This window comes from Vigna unguiculata, chromosome 8 (genome assembly GCF_004118075.2).
Source record: "Vigna unguiculata cultivar IT97K-499-35 chromosome 8, ASM411807v1, whole genome shotgun sequence".
Classification (NCBI taxonomy): Eukaryota; Viridiplantae; Streptophyta; class Magnoliopsida; order Fabales; family Fabaceae; genus Vigna; species Vigna unguiculata.
In genome coordinates, this window is record NC_040286.1 from 4,151,025 (window position 1) to 4,168,091 (window position 17,067).

Sequence of the window (17,067 nt, forward strand, 5' to 3'; positions counted from 1 at the left end):
TTAAGAACGTATGTGTTCAAACATTATGATTCGACTGTGACTTGACCCACAGACCTCCGACACAAGACAATTACTATCACCCGCAATATTATTTTGAATAAAGTATGCATCTTAATAATGCCACAAGCCACTTATGAGGAATCAGTTTGGTGGAGTTGATGAGGTTGGGTGGGGATAAGACATGTTAAAGTTTCAAAGAAAAATAACTCATTTTTAAGCATTTGAAAGAGAGAAAAAAAACATCATTATTTAGATTATATATTAAGTATTATATGTAAAGAAAATCTATAAATTTGTATCATGTATAATAAGATAAGGAGATTCTGAGATGGTGAAGTGTGACAACATTTCACCATGCTCCAATCGTGTTTGCCAAGAACCCCACTTGCTCATTGAAGCTTAGAAGATTATTATCTCTTACTGATCCACTTGGGAACAAAGAAAAAGATTTTGTTTTGATAATTTTGAAATTTATATTTGAATGATGGACCCTCATGTCACAACCACATTGTAGAAAGATCTTATTACAAGTCTTATATTTAAATTTCGTTAGGTCATTGTATAAAAAAAAAAATCTATAAGTAGTTTTTTTTTTATATTAAATGAGTTTATGACATTCTAAAATGTTTTTTTAAAAAAACTTGTGACTAAAAGTTTCAAATTAAGTGATTGACCTGCAAATATTAAGTCAATGACTAGAAATTGAAAAAAAATAATTAGTTCCATTAATTAACAAAGTTATTTCTCTCATAAAGAATACTCTTTCATGACGAAACGAACAATACTCACAAGGAACCGAGAGTTCTTTCTATTGTTTAGGGAAACAAGGGTTTATATTTTCGTTCGTATTTCGTATACAAGATTTAATGTAATAATTACATTGTACTAGTTTTAAATAATGTTTCAGATCTAGATTTAAGTTATAAATACAATCCACGTACATTACTAAAAAATTTTATATTACATGAATTTTTTTTAATAAATTTGTTAAAAAATATTTCAAAAAAATAAAAAATTCTGTCATTTTTTCTAATAATTTTAATTAATAGGTAATTCTTTCATGAAAAATTATTTTTTACAAAATTATAAAATTCATAAGTATTTCTTACTAATTTGTTACAAAAAATATTTTATATAAAATATTTTATAATTTTTTTATAATAAAATTTATAAATATTTTTTCCAAAAATATTTTCAAGACAAAGTTGACAGAAAATATAAGTTTTTTTAATAGTAAAAATATATTTTAATTAAATAAGACCCTTGCATAAGTTGTGGTCGCATCTATGGAAAATAAATGTATACCCTTATTGTATAAACAAAATATCGACGAAATAAAGTCAAATAATTAATTAAAAATTAAAAAATAATATAGAGTATTCAAAGGGGTCCATGATGTATGCAAGTTAGTCATTGTTGCAATGATTTTAGAACATTACCTTAGAAATTTTAACATGATCCCAAAACATCAATAGGAAAAGAAACATAATTGTTTGCATAAGTATATAATGTAATTGTAACTCATGTTTGCTTTTTGTGCGCATTTTGAATTCTGCTTTTTCAAACAACAAATTATGTATGCAATTACGGTTTGTCTGATAATGACAGAACTTAAAAAAGCACTCAAATAAATTACTTTTACCTGTCAATGTTTCTTTTTTACCAGGGATGAAATGATTATTATTATTATTTTCAACTCTTTTATTAATAATATTATCTATGACAATGATTCACATATACTTTTAATATATTATCATATCATAATATATCATCATTATAAAAGAGATAACAACGAAATATTTAGACAAAAAAAAAAATCTTTTCTATTACATAACATCCACACTCATATATGATCAATAGCAAGATATTTTCATATTCAATTAGTTTTTATTAGGAATTCAAAGTGAATCGTAAATTTTACATTTGGTGAAGATGGTTGAGATGAGATGGGTAACACGTATGGAGAAAAGCCTACAAACTTTCACTACTTTAGGTTGAAGGTAAAGTGTATGATTTTTTTTAATTTTAATTCAAAATTATTAATGACTCATTAATGTTAAATCAATCTCCCTCCCTCTATTGACAGTTGTTTGTTTTATAAAAAAAATAATACAACCCTTTTACTCCTAAAACAACTATTCTAACTCCACATCTTGGACCTAGAAAATTAGGACTCTATGCATCTATTTAGCAAGGTATTGAATTTTACCTATCTTAATATGTGCCTAATAAAAGGAACAAATCAATCATAAAATTTTGTTTATGTGATACATTTAAATAATCTATTCATGTGATACATTTATGTGATCGAAAAGAATATAAAAATATATACCTTTAAATAAATAAACTATTTCAAATCTATTTATAAATATTTAATAAAAATATATTTATTCTCTATTTAATTTAAATTCGTATATATTCGTATAAATAAAATTAATCCCATTCATTTTATTACGATCTTGATAGTTAAACACATAATTTTGGTTTATTTAGTAACATTTATTTTGGTCTTAATGTTTGTTTTTTTGCATTTGTTCCTACTTTTGTAGAAAGACTAAATGAAGCCATATGTGTTATGTTAACATCATTTCTAAGTGTCATTGTTAAAATATAGGTCTGCCACATGTCAAAATATGAGTCATCTCCTTCCTTAGAATCCTTTTAATTTTGACACGTGACAATTTTAAGTAAAAGATGACATACATTTTAACATGTGACAAACACAAATTTTAACACGTGACACTTCTAAACGGTGTTAATGTCAATTTAACGAAAGAGATCACATTAAATTCTTTTATAAAAGTAAAGACTCAATCATATCTCTTCTAAAAAATAGGGACTCAATTAAGTAATATATAAACCTAAATATAAGGATCAAATTACTAATTGAACTTGCATTTTAAAATTGTTATACTGTAAAAAAATTCTTTATACAGTCTAATTTTTTATTTATATTTTTCTAATACTTATGTTATACTATAAAAGTACAAAAAACAATATTTTAAGTCTCATAATCTAATTGTCTTAAAAGTTAAATCCATATTTAAATACAGATATTTTTATCATTTTACAAGTAAGTATCATACAAATTCAAATAATTGTGTGGTTTGAGTTTACATACTTCAAAGCTTTTAATTTCAAAATTTAATAAAAATGAGTTTGGAACATAGTCTTTCGTTTTTATGTTAGAATACATGTTTACCTTCGTCAACAAATACAAAATGATCCCACAAAATTTACAAACATATCATGTTTCGCAAACCTATACACATGTATACATTCAAGATTCAGATTTACCAACGGTAAGTAATTCATTGGTAATTTTTTTGTCAATAAAATTAATGAATGAATCGAGAAATTCTTCGCAATTACCAACAAGTAAAAATTTGTTGATAAATATCATGATTTTCTTTGTCTCCCTTTTTTCATCTTCTTTCTCATTTTTCATCGCCATCAGACATCGCTGTTGTTTATCATTATCGTCATCACTGCTGCATTTACTACATTTGCTTTCTCCTCCTCCTTTTCCTTCGTCATTGTTGTTATTAGTGCCACCAACACTACTATCACCATCACCATTGTTGTTGTCGTTGAAGTCCTTGTAGTTATTGTCGTTGATGTCCTTATAATTATTGTCGTCATCGTCATTGTCATTATAGTTGTTGCCTCCTCTTCCTCCTTTTTCTCTTCCTTTTTCTCTTGCATTTTTTCCCTTCTTTTTGTCTTCTTATTCTAACTTCTTTCCATTTAGTTCAAAACATACTCCTTTTTAGATTTAGCGAGAATATAAACTGATTTTAACAACAAATCTACATATGGAATTACTAGAAAATTTTAAAAAATTCAATTACCGACATAATTTTCGTACGGTAACATTAGTTTTTCATTAGCTTTTAAAGTACTAAAATGAAAATATAAATGGATGAAATAATATATATATATATATATATATATATATATATATATATATATATATATATATATTATGAATATAATTATATCTATACAATTTTTTTTAATTATTCTGTTGATGAAACATGGTTTAAAGTATTGAAATTAGTACATACTAGCATAAACACAGGCGTTATCGCACCTTTGTGTATGTATTTTTTAAATATGCTGTGATATTATATTAGTAGGTGATAATATTGTAATGTTATTAAGTTAATATATAAACTAAAATTATATTTATTAAAAATAAAGTGAAATATATGAAAGAATAACCATTGATAAATAAAAAAGAAAAGAAGAAGCAGATATAGCCGATTTTATAAAAAAATTTGTAAAAGTAACAGTCAATCTTTAAAAATTTAATAAATTATTATATTTAAAAGATAAAATTAGTATTTTAAAAGTTAAACACAAAAAAGAGAATCTCATTTATATATTATTATATATACGTAACATATATTCAAAATGAAGCATTATATTAGAATTTAAACAAGTATCTTAATAAAATTAAATTTTATTTAATTGTGATATTTAGTAAACGTAAGGTAAAGTTAATTTTAAATATAAATAATTTAAATATTTATAAATTGTTTCATTAAATATTACATGCTATTAATTATGATATTTACTAAAAAGTTTATTTAAGACGTGAAGATGTAATAATAATCATTTAATCCAAATTACAGATGAAAATAGATAAAAAAATAAAACATGATATTATCGAATGTAATGTTTAAAGTACACATTTATTCTCGTCTAAATATATTATAATTTTATAAATATAAATAAGAGTATAAAAAAATAGAGGTCAAATTTATAAAAGAAAATCATTTAATTTTTTTTCTGAAAAATATATCAAAGTTTATATAAACGTGAACTTTAAGTTCCAGAAGTCGATCAAATCTAATAAGATTGCACTTTATATAAATTTACATGTATTTTTGATATATGATATTGTGTATTATAAACGTTAAGATAGATCAACATTGAATTTATAGTTCTTGTTTGTTGATTCAGTTTGCACATACACTATTTTTTTTTTTAGTTTTAACCCAACAAGCTTGAGGTCCAATTATAACCACTCAAAATAGGCTACTACTTTTTGCATCCACAAATCCTTTTCTTGTACAGCCACATTTTAAAATTCCTACTTTGCCATTCTTTTAGTAATTGACAATGAAGAAGCCCTTTTTTCGCACCATTTATAGATTCTACAATATTCAAAATAAAGACTGATAAACATGCATATTAAAAATTTAAAGAGGGCTTAGTTATAAATATTATTATTATTCTGCTAATTTTATCATTGTTTATAGTATATTGTTTCCAATTTATCTTTGTGTTCACATTATTTAGCATGTATACAAAACAATACGTAGAAGCTAGTTCATTGAGTTGAGAAAATTTTCTTTGCAACTTCTTAATTTGATGAAGAAATAAGTTTAAGTGATTATTTAAGGTTGTTTGAGTTAGACATTTTTCTTTTTTGGAACTTCTTAAATTATATTAAAATATATTTAAAATGACGCTTAAAAATAATCAATTATGTAATAATTGCTTTTCGCAAATTCTTTTACCATTAAAAAAAGAAGTTCAAGTATAGAATATTTTTCATTTTTTGTGTATTTAATAATTTATTTATTATCTTTTAAATTTTTTCTTTGTGATTTTTCGCGCTTAATCCAAATAGACAATAACAGAAAATCAAGATAAAACATACAAATTAAATAATGATTAAAAAAAGTAGAGCTATGAAATGAACAGTTATAATTCTTTTATAAGTCATGTATTTATAATTACCTGTTTATAAGCTTATCAACAAGTCGTTGTAGTATAGTGGTGAGTATTCCCGCCTGTCACGCGGGTGACCCGGGTTCGATCCCCGGCAACGGCGATTGTTTTTCTGCTTTTCTATTTTATTTTTTTTCTTAAATTAATAGAGGTTTTAACAAAATAGCAGTGGAAGATAAGCACGTCAGAACAGCGTTAGAGAAAAAAAAAAACCGGCCATGGGGTGGGGTCACCTCGGAAGGCATGGGTCAGATTCAGGCGACGGAACGGAGGCTGGTCCGAGCACCCCCGCCACCGAACCACGGCGGTTCCCACTGGCAGCACAGCCAGAAATGATGCGTGCCGCCGAGAAGGACGATCAATACGCATCTTTCGTCTACGAAGCCTGTCGTGACGCCTTTCGCCACCTCTTTGGTTTCTCTCTCTCTGTTTCTCCCGTTAATATAACGCTTCCCATTCCGAATGAAGTTTCAATTAACTGTATTCTGTTGTTGTTGTAACTCTTGCCACAGGTACCAGAGTTGCAGTGGCTTACCAAAACGAGGTAACCTCTCTTTCGTTAGAGCGAGTTTTGAATTGGAACGTAAAGTGAGTAATCGCATATTTCTGTTGATTCCATCGTAGACGAAGCTCTTAGGGCAGATGCTTTACTACGTTCTCACAACGGGCTCCGGCCAACAAACCCTTGGAGAGGAATACTGTGACATCACTCAGGTTTCGTGCTCGAAATTTTGAAATTCGGTTGAGGATTGGATTGCCTTTCGAATTTGCATTTTGTTTTTTACACTGTTCAAGGTTTTTAATTGCCTTAACTGGTTGATTTCACTGCGAACTTTAATAGTGTGAAAAAGTGTCGACAAATACGACCTCTAGGATGCAAATATGTCAGAAAACGTGAGGGTGTGGTCTTATTTTCGGTTACAGTTCATTGTTTAGGGCCTTGGTATTGTTGTATTCTTGAATTGATTTGATGAATTCGCCTATTGTTTCTGAGACGAATGTTGTTGATTGGTTTATTAGGTTGCAGGAACTTATGGACTTCCTCCTACACCTGCGAGGCGTGCTCTTTTCATTGTATATCAGACGGCTATTCCATATATGGCAGAACGGATTAGGTTGATAATTGCTGATTCATTGGATGTTTACTTTTCATTCCAATTTATATGATTGAGCTGTGCGCATGTCAAATTTTGTGACGACTTGATTGTTTGTTAATTACACAGTTCTAGAATTGCTTCACGAGGCATTGTCCTTGCTGACTCAGAGTCTGCCGAGGGTTTTGGAGAAAATGCCCAAAGGAGCCCTGGTTCTCAGATTTCTGGCACTGGTCCTTTATCCTCGTCGGGACAATCTGTGACAACTCTGTCAAGGTTGAAGGGGAAACTGAGTGCATTTTGGTTGCATTTGGTTCAGAGATGGCCCACGGTATATTAGTCTCAGCAGATAGTTTTCACATACAACATGGATTTGAAGTCAATATATTCTTCTTTGGGAACACTTGATAATTTTATTTACATCCATAAATTATCAGGGAATTTACTAGCTAGGTTATAGTTGGCCACTCTTATGACACAGGTTTTGTGTCACCTCCTCTGAATCTGTTGTCTAACAATTGGACTTCATTAAATTAGTGTAGTTAAATGCAATTCTTTGAATGTTTTCTTCCGCTGAATCTAGTTTTTATTCCCTGTCACCAGATGCTCCCTTTTGTTCGTGAGTTCTTGCAGTTGGCTCTTCGTGCTAACCTTATGTTGTTCTACTTTGAAGGTGATTCTTTAGTTGTTAGACTCATAAAAGTTGTGAAATGTGTAAAATCTGAAAACAAGTCTTTTAAATCTTCCCATTCCTTTATTTTGCAGGCCTCTATTATCATATATCTAAACGTGCTGCTGGCATTCGTTATGTATTTATTGGAAAAGCATCAAATCAAAGACCTAGGTAACGTCTTCGAAATTTTAAGATTTAAAAAATATGTGGAGAATTTGGGAAATTCCCTGAAATTGCTTTGTATAACGTCTGTCATGTGAATGCCAGATTTTGTTATTATTCACTTGGTTTCGTTTCATATAAAACCATGAATTTGACATTTTTATAGTTGGAAATTACCTTAGTTTAGTTCCACCTACGCAATTTAATCTATCATTTCTTATCAGTTATTTTAGTAATTTTCTAAGGAGATTTTAGACTTAGAGCTCCTGTTCTTAATAATTTTTGTCCTTGCAGATACCAAATACTAGGAGTATTTCTGTTGATTCAACTTTGTATAATAGCTGCTGAAGGTCTCCGCCGAAGAAATTTTACTTCAATTACTGGTTCAGTTCATCAAGCATCCTTTGCATCCCACGATAGATCAGCAGGTTATTGATGATTATTTATTCAATTATTTTCATAATTTTTCATTTTCGTAACAACGTAACACACACATATACCATTATGCACTGGACAGTTTTTATATTTGTGCCTTTTCAGTTAGTTTTTTTTTTTTCATAACCTGATTCACTTATCATGTACTGCAGGACATGGTTTACCTGTTTTAAATGAAGAGGGTAATCTGGCAACTCCAGATATTGACAAAGGAAGTTGGGTCTCTGATTCTTCATCTTCTGAGGTTCAATTCTCTCATTAGATTATTCTGTCCTCACCACCCGTTTTAATTGCAATATTTTACTGCATGATTGTTGTTCTTATTGAAGTAAATTAAATGAGACCCGGTGTGCAATATATTACTTGGAAATGCAACGGGATGGAATAGACATGTTTGACTTTCGTAAGCTCTGTTTGGAGAAACTTCTCCATAAGTATATCCAGAGGAGAAAAATAAGAAGACAAAATAAAATCAACTTTTTATAAGCTAAACTTAGATTATGTATAAAGTAAATTATCGAAGCTATTTTTAGTAGCTTCTCCAAAATTTGATTTTTAATTTATGTACAGCCTAATTTTAGCTTAAGTTGATATCATTTTATTCTTCTTTCGTAGAAGTGTTTAAGAAGAATTTTCCTCCGAACAGGCTCGTATTTGTGTTTGAAATGCTGAGGTTTAATCATAGAATCAGAAGTATAAAGGAAATTGCTTCTTTAACGAGTGGTAACAAGTATTAAACGAAAAATTATATTTCTTTCGTCTGAGATTTGAGCACGCAAAATTCAGTTAACACTTTATTTCTTTATGTAAGTAGAAGCATTCAATGGGAAGTACTGAATGTTCCTTTATTAGTCCCCTTGTGATACTAGTTAGCTAAAGCATATAAAAGTGGAAGTAGCAAAACAAAACTAAAGTGTATACTTTGATTATGTAGGCATGTTTCAACTAGTTTTGTTCCTTGATGAATTAGAATTTGTATAATCGTTTTTGTGATTACTATCCCTCTGGTTTTCCGTTAACTTGTATGGGTCACAATATCAGTGCTTTTCTTAAGATTCGAATTGTTCACACTTTTGGCGATGTACTTTGAATTGGATGCTGTTGATTTCACATGGCGACATATTTAAATGAAGAGCCTCCATTTAATAGCTAGTTCCATCATGTCATCTCGAGTATCAAGTGTTTGATAAATCCTTTTTCTGTTTTCAGCATCATGCAGTTAGTGGGGTTAGCAAGTGCACACTTTGCTTGAGTAATCGTCAATACCCAACAGCTACTTCCTGTGGCCATGTTTTCTGCTGGTATGTCTTGGTGCTTTCGCTTTGCTTTCCATTTACATGATTCTTTCCCTCTCTTATCTTCTGTTTGGTGTAATACATGTAGGAACTGTATCACAGAATGGTGCAATGAAAAGCCAGAGTGCCCTCTTTGCCGCACCCCCATAACACACTCGAGTCTAGTTTGTGTATATCATTCGGACTTCTAGAATCTACTCCTCTTTATGTACATATATAGAAGGTAGCATCAAAGGCAACATTTTCCTCATCCTGGATCTGACAAGGACTGTATGAACATTTGAGTAATTCATTTTTTTATAAGGATGTCAATAATCAATTTCATTACACTCTAGGCGTTCAAGTTTCATATTTTTTTAGTATAATACTGTAATGGATTGAATATTCTTGTTGTTGGAAAAAAAGGACCATTCTAATAGAACTACAAGTGCATGGTGATTCTGAATTAATTGTGTCCTCTCTTCGGCAGGTGGGGCAACTGAGATAAGCCAACAATCCTGCTGTTCAATTCGTCCGATTTTAACGGCCTGTTTTGGTTTTTCCTCGTACACGGGATAACTTTTTATTCCTAAGTTGTATTTCACTTGTTTATTTATTTGTTTGGAAGAAAAATAAATCATTATTTATATTAAAAATTTTAGTTGAATAAAATTAGTCCTTCGAATATTCAATGCATCAATACTAGGTTAAAATCCGAAATTACTAATTAAACTAAAATAGTTAAACGATTTGATTTACACGTGTTAGTGATTATTTATTAATGATATAAACATTATGTAATTACTTTATTCATAGGTGGTGATTTTAAGTCGATAATCTCAATCATAACTTTCATCTAAGGTATATGGATTTTATGCAAATTAATAATTTTTTTGTGATTTATATCTATGTTAGTGTTTTATCTGTATACTTTTTATTTATTTATTTCTTTGGAAGCTTTAAATAGTATTAATGACTTTTTTTCAACCCTGTTCTTAGCTTTCCTTAGATTTTACCATTGTTTAAGCATCCATCACAAGTATATAAAGAAATAATAGGGAAGAGTGTATTAGAGGCCAAATCCTGATACTAATTAATTTTTTTTATTAAGATACCAATTAGCAAGTCATGTTATAAAGTTACATATATATACAAAAAAATTCAATTATGAATCAGTACGATAGAAGGATTTAAAGAAGGTAAGTGGTATTGGAACTGATAACAAAGGGTTTGATAAAAATATTACAGGGAATATAGGAAATGGAAAAAAACCAAATTTTGGAAAAATAGGTATACTAATGAAATATCACTTGCTGGAAAAATTCCCCAGAGTATGTAGTAATTTCATTTTGAAACAAGCAACAATATTAGAAATGGTTTATAATAATTCTGTGTGGGAATGGAAAATAAAGTGAAGGGGGAGCGGTTTGAGTGGAAATTAACACATAATAAAATATTGGGATACGATTCTTGAAATGAGGATGATGAGTCAGAGATATACAATGTAAAATCTACATATAAAATTTTACAAAGTAATACTTGTGGTGATTACAATGAATTATTCAATATGATATGGAAGACAAATGTAATCCCTAATGTCAAACATTTTATTTGGAGAGAGGATTTGAATAGTGTGACAACTAAGGTGGGAGAGGGAGTGCTTTGAATCGGAATTAACACAGGCAAATATGTTGAGATAAATATTAATAAAGTATGCACCACAGATACAAGGACATGATTATTGGAAATGAAAGGGGATGAGTTAGAGATATACAATGTAAAATCTGCATATAAAATTCTACATAGTAATACTTGTGATGATTATAGTGAATTCTTCGATATGATATAGAAGACAAATGCAATCCCTAATACCAAACATTTTATTTGGAGAATAAGTATGAATAATTTGACAACTAAGGATAACCTCCAACATAGAAATATTCTAACTCCATGTAAGATGTGTGTGTTGTTTACAAACTTCGAAGAGTCAATTCAACATCTATTTTCTAAATGTAAAGTAGAATTTTTTTTTTTAGATTAAGGGTGGGCAAAAAATCCAATTTTTATGATCCAATCCATTTTTTCTATGATCCAATCCATTTAATATCCATTTTATTAAAAATTCAATCCATTTTATTGGATCTGGATATCAATATAATCTACATTTAATATATTTTATGGATTGAATATCTATTCTCGAAATCTAGATTTTCAAAATGGATAATCCAAAATATTCAATCCAAATTTTCACTTTATATTTTTTGTTAGGTTAGGCTAAAGGTTGAGACGTACTAGCCCAAATTTAGTCATATTTGATTGAGTTGGCGTGACCCTATACAAAATTTGGACGAATTAGGCCAAATTCTGTCAAGTCGGTCCCGATTGAGATTTGACCTAGTTGGTCCTGGACAAAATTTGGAAGTATTCGGTTTAGTTCACCCCGACCCAAATTTGACTGCATTGGGCTGAGTCGACCTAGACAAAATTTGACTGTATTCGACCGAGACAACCGTGACCAAAATTTGGTTGTACTTAGCCTAGTTAGCTCCAGTCAAAATTCAGTTGAATTCAATCGAGTTAGACCCGATTGAGATTTGGCCGAGTCGATCCAGACCCAAATTTGATTGTATTTGGCTGAGACAACCTAGGGTGAAATTTGGCCATATTCAAATGAGTCGGTCATGATCGAAATTTGACCGTATTCAACTAAGTCGGCCATGACCGAAATTCGGCCGAATTCAGTCGAGTCATCTCCGGTCAAAATTCGGTCGTGTTGGCCTCGACCAAAATTTGACCGAGTTGGTCTTGGCCTGAATTTGGTCGTATTTGGTGTAAGACCCGAGAAAATTAAATAGTTAATTAAATAATTATTTAATAAATGCGGGTAATAGGAGCATTTGAAGTATTTAATGCGGATTGTTATAATGTGGAAAAGTATTAGCTCAAGTGGTTGAGAGTACTTTGATTGTGTTAGAAGGCTTGTGTTCAAGTCCTATGTATGTTATTTAATTGTGAATTTTTATGTTATATATTTGAAAGAGTGATGTGATCACAACCTTAAAATTGAAGGGATTATCACAACTGTAAATTGGTTGAATTGGTTGTGCACTTGCTTTGTGATTAAAGGGTTGTGAGTTCAAACCTTGTTGAGAACAAAATTGTTCTCTTTATGCCAAATTTTCAAGGGTGTTTTGTATTGCAAACACATCAAATCCGCTTGTAGCAAGGAGTCGAGGTAAGGGGAGTTGCTGTGTGTGTGTCATTATAATTGTAATGACTGTATTTTGCCTTGGAATTGCCATAATTGTATGAACTCTCGTCAAATTGTGCTATTTTCTACAAATTCTGGAGGTCTGTCCAGAAACCGCCTGGCGGTCATGCATGTGCCGCCAAGCGACACAACAACTGTTCACCCAAATTCTGGGTTTTGGCACGAGTTGCCTGGCGTTGGGCCGAAATCTGCCAGGCGGAACAAGCGGTCTGACATAGTGTTGTTATTTTGGTAAATTCTGTGATATGATGATGTTTATGTTCGTCTTTGATTTGGTTGTGTGATTGACTCATGTTGTGATAATGATTCGTATGGTTGGGTTATTGTTAACGATGACGGAGGGAAATGAGGAGATCATGTTAAGAATAGGTAATCCCTCTATTGAGTAAAATTATTGATCTTTGCGTTCAATTGGAAGGGTTGAATTGTAGAAATATTGCTTTGTAAATGTTGGGTTGTAGAACTCGAGACAACAGAACCATGGGATCGGGAAGGGAAATCGCAAATGCAGAAAATTGGGTTTGTACCCATAATCTGATGCGCCGCCCGACGACATCTTATTGATCGCTAGGCAGTAGGGACGTCACAGGGCTGTTTGGAAAAATGGGTGAGTCTGTTTAGGGAAAGAACTTGTTTGTGAATGGGTTGTGAATGAAATGGACATGAAAAGATAATTAAAATAGGAAGTTTGGAATGTTTGATCTATAATAACTGGTTGTGGTAAGAATATGTGGATTTATTAATTATAAGAGTTGAGACGATTGTGACTTAGTGATATCAAGGGAAGGAGAGGCTTTGAGGTAAGGCTGAAGCAGTCTAAGAGAGGACTGAATTATACCTCTTCCACTAGAGGAAGTTCACTTAAAAAGATGGATTGGGGTTTGAGAGGTATAAGTAGATGAGTAAGCTGAACTATTATGATTGAATTGAGAGTAGTAGTGTGATAAAGTGGTAATAACAGTTTGGTATTAAGGAATCTCAGAATGGGAGTGCTGGGTTGGGTGATAAGAGTGTTAAGTTAAAACAGACCCTTTGAGGATGTGATATTATGGTTGCTAAATGCCAAGTCATGACTAGAGTGAGTTAGGAAGTGGATTATAGGTAATCGACCAAGAGTGGTGTGCCACTAATTCTTCACTTCGAAGTTGGACAATAAGAGAACAAGATTATCTTAGTGTTGTTTAATGGTGTAAGTTCATGTGTGCTAACCTATGTAAGAAAATCAGATAGTGTGATGTCACTGGTGTAGCGCCTACGACACGGGGGTGTGCGCCAGGCGATAGAGACAACTGCAGAGGTCCCTGTACTGCGTGGTGCCTAGCGGCAGGGTGTGCTTCGCCAGGCAGTGACTGAAAAACAGTGGTGCTGGAAGTGCGCTGGCACCTGGCGGTGAGATGGTACCGCCAGGCAGTCTGGGCTGATTTCGCCTAGCGGCGTGTTGATTGAGCCAGGCAAAAAATGTTGTTGTTCCTGTTCTATTTTGTGTGTTGCTTTGAGCAATGATGCTACACTTGGATCGTGAGATGTTGTGCCATGAGCGGGTAGGTTCATGGATGGTGGTTAACATGTGATGATATGAGCGGGGAGGTTCATATCCAGTTACTCTCACGTGGGGATACGAGCGAGGTAGGTTCGTATGTTCCGTGCTCACGTTTGAGAGATGCCACGTGCAGAGAGGTACGGGACTGGTGGATCACATGTGTTGGACTACGGGCTGGTAGGTCCGTAGAGCAGGACTACGAGCGGGGAGGTTCGTAGAGCAGGACTACGAGCGGGGAGGTTCGTAGAGGCAGGACCACGAGCGGACAGGTTCGTGTGAGCATCATATTCCTGAGTCCAAGACTAACCTTTTGTGTGAATTGAAGGCTATACAATCTTGGGGTTAAGGTCTTGGCTAAGAACTACGTAGATTGAATTAAATGGGTGTATGATTTATCTGATGTTACTATATATATATATATATATATATATATATATATATGCATATATGTTATTTTTATTTTTATTATCTTAGCTCACCCTTTCTGTTTGTGTATGGCGATGATCGTGTGATTCGTTACACGGGAGCAGATGTGGATATAGGTGATGTTGAGGATGCTCAAGCGACAGAGTGAGGGCTAGCTGGGATTAGAGCTAGGCTTATTTGATTATGTTTTGTTTTATGTTTATGGATTCTTGAAAATTGTAAAGTATTTATGACTACTTTCTTACTTTTGGCGCGTGTTTAAGTATTTTAAAATTTTCCTGCATTTAGGAATAATAATATCATGACATTTGACTTTCTTTTATTATTTATTTATTCATTTAAGTAATATTCCTTAAGGATGTTACATTTGGCAGAGTCAATCGCGACCGAAATTTGGTCATATTTAGGCGAGTCGGTCATGACCAAAATTTGGTCGAGTTGGCACTAGCCCAAATTTAGTCGTATTCGGTCGAGTAAGTCCCGAACGAAATTTGACTATATTCAACTTAGTCGGTTGTGATCGAAAATTGGCCATATTCAGTCAAGTTGGTCTCGACGACAAATTTAGTGGAGTCAACCCTGACCGAAATTTGGCTGATCAGGCTCTGGCCCAAATGTGGCCATATTTGGCCAAGTCGGCTCTTGCCAAAATTTGGTCGTATTAGGCAAAATTGGCCCTGGCCGAAATTAAGTCGAATCCAGTCAAGTCGATCTCGAGTGAAATTTTGTCAAGTCGACCTTGGCCCAAATTTGGTCACGTCATCCCCGACCGAAATTTGTTCGAAAGTCATCCAAGTTCATCCCATGATGAAATTTGGCCTCGTTGGCTCTGACAAAAAATCTGCCAAATTTCAATGGTGTCAGCCATATGGACACAAGTTTTAAAAAATTTAATTTGAATTTATTTTATGAAAAATGGATTTTGGATTTTGAACTTGATGCAAATATTTAGATCTGGATTTAAACTTGATCTAAATATTTGGGTCTGGATTTTTAAAAAATCCAATATACTTTTTTTGAAAAAATGAATTTGGATCGAAAATCTAATCCAATTATTTAGATCCAAAATGGATGTAGATTGGATCATTAAAAATCCAATCCATGATCACTCCTATTTGGGATCCATGTTATAAATGGATAGGAATAATAACAGTCTCACACAACATAGTCATGCAACATTTTAATGATTTTAACATGTTAAGATTAAATAGAAAAGGAAATATGATTTGAAATATTACTTGGATGACTTTAATTAGAAGTATTTGGAATCATAGAAATAAGGTCGTGTCAGAAATGCAAAGGTTGACTGGGTGGAAATATTTGCAAGTGCACAACTTAAAGCATAAGCTTGGATAAGCTTGGATTAGAAACAAAATTCTGAAAGCTATTTTCTCATACTCTGATTGATGTCTATGTCAGAAAACATATATTACATGTATTTAAAAATAACTCTATATCTAAAGTGTAGTTTCAATGTGAGTTAGAGACCTATCATCTTTTTGTGTTTTGTTCTTGTTAGTTGTGTGCATGTATACAAGAATGACAAATGAAAAATTTGGTCTCAAAAATCCTAATTACAACCACAAGAAGGATTACATGAATAATACTATGGAAAAGAAACTCTAAAAATTTTCAACAAGTATATCACCGATGATAGTGATACAAGGTGTGTCTAACATTATATTGTTTTGCAGGAGTTATAGGTTTTTTTGAGGTTTAGAGTTACGTTTTGCTTGAATCAAACGACAAAAAGAGATGTTGAAAAAATCTTGTACTATTTTTGGGGTTTATGTTGAAAAAATGAGGAAAAATGGGATGTACTATTTTTTTTTTTGTAACTTTCCTTCTTAACATGTACATAAATACAATAAAAATCAACATATAATATAATAATAATAAAAAATTAATGATATTAGGTTTTACGATTAATAATAGTAATATATTAAATAATTGTACACATCAATCAAATCTTGTATAGACTTTTATAGTTTCTTTTTTCATTTTTTTTCATCTGTATCTTAATTAAAAAAATCTCACACATTTTTTTCCTTCAAACTTACTCATTTTTACTCTTTCAAATCCACTCTCTCATTCAAACTTTATACTATTATGACATATACATGTTTTTTTAGAAGGATTAAAATATCTCAAGTAATTATTTATTTATTCGATCTCTATTGCCGATAATATATATAAAAGAATACTCGTTTTTGTTATTGTTTTCAGTAAAATAAAAAAACGCAAAAGAAATATACCGTACTGACAAACAAAAGTATTAAAATATAACGAACTTATATTTAATATTTGAAAACTAGGTAACGGCATTATACTTTATGTTATATTCTTCAGTAAAATAAAAGGACGCAGAAGAAATATACCGTACTGACAAACACAAGTATTAAAAATATAAGGAATTTATATTTAATATTTGAAAACTAAGTAACGGCATT

The 17,067-nt window shown here is 31.5% G+C and overlaps 1 protein-coding gene and 1 non-coding gene across 2 annotated transcripts; both read left to right on the forward strand.

Moving 5' to 3' along the window:
- The first annotated feature begins 5,773 nt into the window (after positions 1–5,773).
- On the forward strand, positions 5,774–5,845 carry TRNAD-GUC. Its single transcript has one exon. It is a non-coding gene; the product is annotated as a tRNA-Asp (tRNA).
- A 47-nt stretch (positions 5,846–5,892) lies between these two features.
- On the forward strand, positions 5,893–9,822 carry LOC114193433 (peroxisome biogenesis factor 10). The gene is made up of 11 exons (XM_028083232.1): positions 5,893–6,156; positions 6,255–6,286; positions 6,367–6,456; positions 6,763–6,857; positions 6,966–7,167; positions 7,440–7,509; positions 7,602–7,680; positions 7,966–8,099; positions 8,259–8,350; positions 9,316–9,407; positions 9,490–9,822. The coding sequence occupies exons 1-11, from the start codon at positions 5,961–5,963 to the stop codon at positions 9,590–9,592; spliced, it is 1,185 nt and encodes a 394-aa protein (XP_027939033.1). The 5' UTR covers positions 5,893–5,960; the 3' UTR covers positions 9,593–9,822.
- The last annotated feature ends 7,245 nt before the right edge of the window (positions 9,823–17,067 follow it).

Coding starts and splice junctions, on each gene's coding strand:
- LOC114193433 (XM_028083232.1), top strand. CDS start 5,961: ATGGGGTGGGGTCACCTCGGAAGGCATGGGTCAGATTCAGGCGACGGA. Junction 7,168..7,439: donor TGGTTCAGAGATGGCCCACG/GTATATTAGTCT, acceptor CCCTGTCACCAG/ATGCTCCCTTTTGTTCGTGA. Junction 7,681..7,965: donor GCATCAAATCAAAGACCTAG/GTAACGTCTTCG, acceptor TTGTCCTTGCAG/ATACCAAATACTAGGAGTAT.